This window comes from Rhamphochromis sp. 'chilingali', assembly GCF_963969265.1.
Source record: "Rhamphochromis sp. 'chilingali' genome assembly, chromosome: 22".
Lineage (NCBI taxonomy): Eukaryota > Metazoa > Chordata > Actinopteri > Cichliformes > Cichlidae > Rhamphochromis > Rhamphochromis sp. 'chilingali'.
In genome coordinates this window covers 5,053,000-5,060,093 of record NC_137950.1, presented here as the reverse complement: position 1 = coordinate 5,060,093, position 7,094 = coordinate 5,053,000, and the positions used below count along the sequence as shown (strand labels likewise).

The window sequence follows — 7,094 nt, the reverse complement described above, 5'->3', positions numbered from 1 at the left end:
TATAAGCCGCCCCCTTTGTGTTTGTGCCGTGACATCATGGCAGGGTCATCTGCTCAGAGTAGCACAGCGGAGCGCATCGGATACATAAGCAGAATCGAGAGCTTCAGCGCTTGTCACCGTCTTCACAGGTACATCGCCTCCATCCCTCCTCCGTTAGGGAGGGAGCGGGCTGATAGAGAGTCGTCCCGAAAGCGGGTTTATTTCAAACACCTTCTTAAAGCACTCACACAGAAGTGCGCCGAATGAAAGTAGCTTTCACCTGGTGGCGCAGGGTTTGCGTTTGACGTGTACTGAAGTGTGTTTTTACAAGAGCGAGTAAAATCCCGTGTGTCGTGGATGGAGGATCGTGGAGAAGTGAAGCGCGATGATTAGGATACTGAATAAGTGTGATGTGGATTGTTTGGAGCAGGGGGAAGTCACTGACACCCGTGTTCTTGCTCTTTAGCGGATTAAAGCGTTTGTTGCTTGCCACATTCTGCTTAAACTCAGAGAAAGATTCGCGTGAATATCCACTCATGCTGCATTTACGTGCAGTGGGCGCTGTCGAAAACGAGCCTATCCAAAGATTAATTGGAGACGACTTAATTAGATCTAGATCACAGGTGTCAAAACTCCAGGCCTCGAGGGCCGGTGTCCTGCAGGTTTTAGATGTGTCCAGCTGATTTAAATGGCTAAATTATCTCAACATGTTTTGAAGTTCTACAGAGGCCTGGGAATGAACTAATCATTTGATTCAGGTGTGTTGACCCAGGGTGACATCTAAAACCTGCAGGACACCGGCCCTCGGGCCCTGATCTAGATCAACAGTTTATGCTGTGCTAATAAATGTCTTTTACTATATTGTTTGGTGTACAATTCTGTTGTTGTTAAGCAATAACACATTACCTGGTATACACCTACATAATGTGGCAGTTACACTGTTAAAAATCAAAATACTTTTTGTCATCTCTTTATACTACATGACTGTTAGAAATGCACATTAAAGAGCTTTTGACTATCTTGGCCAAAAGGCTTTCCTGACTATTCCTTCACATCTCATTCAGCATTCACCTGAGTGATGAGGAGAATAAAGAAGTGTACGGAAAGTGCAACAATCCCAACGGTCACGGACACAACTACAAAGGTTTGTCACACTCCTTCCCTTAAACGAACTATATTAGGAGTGTAATGCTCTTCATTCATCGCTCTCGTTTCTCTCCACAGTGGAGGTAACCGTGCATGGAAAGGTATCTGCAACATTTATGTGAGGAATCCATGTCACCCTAGTAATAAATAGGAAAACCTGTTTCAGGAACAAGTGTGTTTTCTGTATATGTTTTCAGATTGATGCTAAAACTGGTATGGTCATGAATCTGACTGACTTGAAGAAATGTATTGAGGTAACTTTTTTTCCCTTAATGGAATTTAAAAACTGGCTAATTTTTACTCAAAAAAACAGACTTGTTTTGGACTGTTTAGCTTGATAAAAGCTGTTTTGGATGCAAAGATTAATTTAATTTTTCAGTTTTTATTAACAATTTGACAGTAAATAACTCAATTGCTTATGTGCTAATTAAAATTATTATTGTATAGTTTTCTGAGGTTTTAACTGTTGTAAATATTAACCGTTTATAGACAGTTTTTATTATGTTAAGTTGGTTTGTGCACTACTTCTACAACATGCAGACTAAAATTGGCATTTGTTAGTTTTACACAGAACATTTAGGATGACATACATTAGCTTTGTATGGAACAAACTGTGAAGTTGGTAACTAACTGCCCAGTTGGTGTACAGTATATTGAAACATTTTAAATTAAAACCAGTGCTTCCCCTGCAGGAAGTAATCATGATTCCACTGGACCATAAAAACCTGGATAAGGATGTTCCATATTTTACTACTGTTGTCAGGTGTGTACCCTTTCAGGCTATTGTCACCGGTCTTATTACAGATTTATTTTATTTATTTATTTTCCTCACTGAAACTTTTTCATCTGCCCACGTAGCACAACAGAGAACGTGGCTGTTTACATCTGGGACAACATGGTGAAGGTTCTCCCGCCCGGCCTGCTCTATGAGATCAAGATTCATGAGACCGACAAGAACGTGGTTGTGTATCGAGGAGAGTAGTGAAGCAGTGTTTGGTTTAGTAGCCCTAAAGTGCCATTCCTTTCTACTTATTTTAGGCTAATTGTTTACGGACTGACTTCACTCTGGTCACACGTAGTTTGAAAGTCTTTTAGACGTTGTTCCTTTTGCACAGCAAAGATTTCATAGATACTGCCATGTATATTCTTGTAAACAGAATCCTATTTATGATCTCATCATTTTGAGGAAAATTTGCCGTAAAGGAGAGAACAGAAGCCTGAAAAATGTGGTTAGAAAATAAACTGTAAAACATTGTAGACTGAATTCAATTAAATAAAAATTGGTTCTCTCTGGTGGTTTTGGGCCTCGTTAGACATGGTTTACACAAGAGGAGGTCTGACCTCCCTCCAGAGGATGGAGAAATTTAATGAACCAAATTCAAAAGTAATACCGGTGAAGCAGACCTGACCAATCAGAAGCATTCTGTGTTTCATGCTAGTATTAACAAATGGTTAAATTACCAGAAGTCTGATATTTACATGTCATTTGGCATTTATATGAAAATAAGTTGTGAACAGCCTAATAAGATGTTCTCAGTCCAACAGTGACATCTAGTGGAATAAAATCATCCCTCTCAGCTCGGATTAGACCCAACTTTTTCAGATGAGTAGAGCTTGGATTTTATTTTCAGATGAAGGGTTTGAGTCAAGAGGTACAGAATTCAAGATGTTGGAAATCTGTTTCCACAGTCTGTAAAGTCATCGGTAGCTGTTGGCAGTGGTTGATCTTCTGTTTTGTGAAGTCCAAAGTCAACACAGCAGCTTAGTAGGAGCTTTGAGAGCTCTTCATGTGTGCATCTGTGTGATAGTGAATCCAGCTGAACAAAAGTAATCAGTATCTGGCTGCAATGCTAAAACTACTGCAGGACCAAATGGTTCGCTGACCACATTAATACTGTATGGAACTGGCCAACTGCCTCACCTGACCTGAACCCCATCCCCATGGAGTATTGTCACGACGAAAAGGCCCCAAACAAAAAGATGCAGAAAGAGCTGATGGCAGCTCGCCATAACGAACCACAACGACGCAGTAATTCCTGCTAAAGGAGACTTGACCAAGTACTGAATATTTAAATTTGAATATTTATAAGAAGGTACACATCTGTCATTTTAACCACTTGATGTCAGTAAAGAGCTGCACATTTCTTAGAGGCTATGGCACATTTGCACCGGGATAATAAGTTTACCACAAAAGGTTGGGGAGGGGTGATATGAGCTCATATTTTCTGCTCCCACAAAACTTACCAAAATGAAAGTGGTCGCTGTCCTTTCATCTCAAACAGCATTATTGTCATAAAACCTGGATTGTCTTTATTTACATACCTGCAAAAGTCACACCAAGTCACCGGTTTCAAGTAACGTTTGTGAACTTTTAAGTTGTCTCAGATCAAAGGCATGGAAATTAAAAATGCATATATGCTATATGTTGCTGTGTAATGTTAATGCTTCATATTTGGATGCAGAGAGCTTTCAGATTTGGTTTGTGAATCATAGCTTCAGGCAGCTAAAATATTAACAAGGACGACTTTTTGCTGGTGTGAAAAAGATAACTGTTTGTTCAAACCTGAGTGTCTTGTCTTTTTTAGATCCCATCTGATCCCTGAGGATCAGAGGATTGAGGTGCCGTCAGCTTGTCTGATCTCCTAACTTTATATAGTTGCTATTATGAGTAAGTCATAAATTTAAAGCCATCAGTCAACCTACCAGCAGAAATTGAGACCATGCACTGTTTCTTTGATTTGATGTGCTCAGTCTTTTTTAATTTGTTACTCCAGGATGTCAGGATTCAATAGGACACCACATTTTGGTGACTTTGAGAATGTTATTGAGGAGAGTAATAGGTCAGACTCCTAAATGACCTTTTAAAGCTGATGCTTTTTATTTTTATATTGCTTAAAAATCCAAGAATGTGGAAAAATGTGAATTGAGGTTTGTAGCCTTGAAAGAAGTAGTAAAAGTATAGGTGACATTCAGCACTACTGTATCAGGCATTTTTTATTTTTTTAAGTGATCCTGTTTACAAAAATGCTGGACTCTAAAACAATTTGAAACAGAAATATGTACAGTTATATGAAATTTACTGAATGTGTATAGGGTCCAGATAAGCCAGGATGTAAATGAAATCTTCTGTGTGGGCTTTCCAACATTTCTGGAAGCATAGTTGCAAAAGAAAGCAGCCTGGTAGTTCAGGCCTTGCAGGAGGAAATATTAGGGTGAATGTTGTGTGTGCTCTGGTTTGTCCTTTTTTTCCCCAAAAACATGAAAAGTCAAATGGAAGAAGCAAAAAGGGAGGAAAGAAAGTTAATGTTATAAATATGAACCCGTATTAAGTTTTTCTACACATTTTGAAACTCATTAACCATAAATATTTTTAAAATTTGACAGGCCATAGACTAAAATCTACGGATACGGAAGACGATTAGGGCCACAATTTTTTATTTTTTTTCCCCCAGTATTCTGAGAAGAAGAAAAGAAGTTGGATCGACCGTGCGTGCACGGCGCTAATGCGTTAATGAGCTAACCACGCTAACGCGTTGACGCCGTCACCATGCAGCCCCACGCACGGGTTGATCTGCGCTAACTTGCTAACGGAGATTTGCCGCGTTAATGCAGTTATGGCGTTAATGTCATTTTAACGAGATTGACACTGACAGCACTAGTTATGAATACATTTTCTTTTTTTTTGGTTTGGTCTTGTTGTATTTATCCGTGGCACCTTAAAGGCCGGTCCATGAAAATATTGTCGGACAAGAACCGTGGTGCAAAAAAGGTTGGGGATGGCTGGCCTTCAAAGCAGAGAGAGGTTAAGCTGTAAAGTGACTAAAGGACAGTACAGAATTAATTTCCTCTGATCTGTTGCATCATCTGCTGAGCTACGATCACATTAAACCAGCTTTGTCTCACGAAGAACATCGTACCATAAACACCTCGTCTCAGGTTTTCATATTAAAAAACAGAAGTGACAACGGTGGGTGTACAAAGTAGTTTGACCTTTTAACACTCAACCCTCTATTCAGATACGCTAACTTCAGGCTCCAAAAAGCCAACAACCTTCAGGAACCTTGGTGTAACTTTTGACTCAGCTCTGACTTTGGACACTCATGCAAATTTATTGGTTTGCTCCTGTTTTTATCATTTAAAAAATATTGCTAAGCTGAGTCCTGTTGTTTCACGCTCAGAACTAGAAATGGTCATCCATGCATTTGTTTCATCTCGTTTGGATTATTGCAATTCTTTGTTCACTTGTTTAAGTAAAGCCTCTGTGGGTCATTTGCAAGTTGTTCAGGACGCTGCTGCAAAGCTTCTGACCAAATCTTCTAAATCCTCCCACGTTACACCTGCGGATCCAGTTGCACCGGCTCCCCATAAAATTCAGAATCCACTTCAAGATTTTGACTTTGACATTCAGGGCTCTGCATGGACAAGCACCAACCTATATCAGAGATCTTTTACATCAATACATCCCCAGCAGGTCCCTGAGGTCATGTGATCAGGGCTTGCTGGTCGTCCAACATACAAGGCTGAAAACGAAAGGCGATAGAGCGTTTGTAGCTGTAGCCCCCAGACTCTGGAGCTCCCTTCCTTTAAGCCTGAGATCTGTGGACTCAGTGGTTTCATTTAAAAAACAGCTAAAAACCCATCTTTTTAAACTTGCTTTTGGTTGATTTCTGCTTTTATGTTTTCGTTTTTCTGCGAAGCACTTTGTGATTTTTGTCTTGAAAGGTGCTATACAAATAAAATTTTACTTTACTTACTTACTTTACATGGTGGCGACCAAAATGCTAATACTACACGGTGATCGTACCCATCGACACCAATAGTAACAATCCTTTATAAATTGACTATCACTATTACTTAATGTTAAAAGCTTTGAATGGAGCCAGGCTAGCTGTATCCTGTGGTTCCTGTGATTTTGTGCACTAAATCTGTTTCCATGTGCAACACACATTTACCCACACAGATTAAATCCAGTGTCCCACTTTAATGGTTTCTAGTCTGATCCCTTTATTGTGTTTGTGAACTGAGACCACAAAATGTGTGAAGTGTCTCTGGATGAACAGACACAGTTTAAAACAAGGGGCCTCTTCTTGTTTCCCTGCCAGAGTTGTAATCTTTGTGTCAAGATTCAGCAGCCGACTCAAACCTTTAATTAATAAAATTCCATAAACATGCGTCATGCACAGGCAGATGACCTGCTATAAACAAACCAGAGCAAGACTTTAAGAGCAGAAGTGCCACCTCTTTACTCTGATTCCAGATCAGACTCAGCCTTTTGTACTTCACCTCTTTTCTTGATTCCAGTAAGCACTCGCTGATCTGAGATCTGTCAAAAAGCCTGGAATAAGAACCTGCTTCTTTTATAGCAAGTGGGTAGATACAGAACAAATCAAACTATAATTACATGTCATAGAGTGCAGCTGGATTACTGCAATTAACAGGTAAAGCTAGTGATTATCCTCCTGTTTCATGGAAAAGTATTTTTTGCTACATTTTAAGGCCCTCTTTGCTTTTCTGTTTAAACACAAGCAACTGTGTGCCTTATTTATTTATGAACTTAGCCCAAAGTAAGGCAGATGAGTCGGATTACATCTCCTAATTATCTTTGCAAATGTAAATAAAGATAAATGTGCAAAGCTCACAGTGTGTTAGCATGGATTTAACATATTTTTTGGTGCTGTGATGTTCAGGTAGTAGACTTTCACTTGTTTGGCTGTGCATCTTACTACATCTTTCCGAAACAGCTCTTATTTATACTCTTTAATCTCTGCCACAGATTAGCTCAACAACACAGCACAACACAAACAAGTGCTCATCTAAAAGCTTTGGATCAGAACGCTTAGGTAATAGCAAATGGCCTGGTGCTTATGTGGCACTTTTCTACTCTACCGGTGAGACTTTAAGGCACTTTATACAACTTGCCTCGTTCACACAATCACTTTTTTCTGCTGAACTCGATCTGCCGTTCACAT

General features: G+C 39.6%; 1 protein-coding gene across 1 annotated transcript; it reads left to right on the top strand.

Annotated features, from left to right (window-relative positions):
- pts (6-pyruvoyltetrahydropterin synthase) lies at positions 1 to 3,673 on the top strand. Its single transcript, XM_080872904.1, has 6 exons — positions 1 to 128; positions 1,044 to 1,123; positions 1,204 to 1,226; positions 1,323 to 1,379; positions 1,818 to 1,888; positions 1,984 to 3,673. The coding sequence occupies exons 1-6, from the start codon at positions 37 to 39 to the stop codon at positions 2,105 to 2,107; spliced, it is 447 nt and encodes a 148-aa protein (XP_080729030.1). The 5' UTR covers positions 1 to 36; the 3' UTR covers positions 2,108 to 3,673.
- The last annotated feature ends 3,421 nt before the right edge of the window (positions 3,674 to 7,094 follow it).

Coding starts and splice junctions, on each gene's coding strand:
- pts (XM_080872904.1), top strand. CDS start 37: ATGGCAGGGTCATCTGCTCAGAGTAGCACAGCGGAGCGCATCGGATAC. Junction 129..1,043: donor GCTTGTCACCGTCTTCACAG/GTACATCGCCTC, acceptor CATCTCATTCAG/CATTCACCTGAGTGATGAGG. Junction 1,124..1,203: donor TCACGGACACAACTACAAAG/GTTTGTCACACT, acceptor TTCTCTCCACAG/TGGAGGTAACCGTGCATGGA.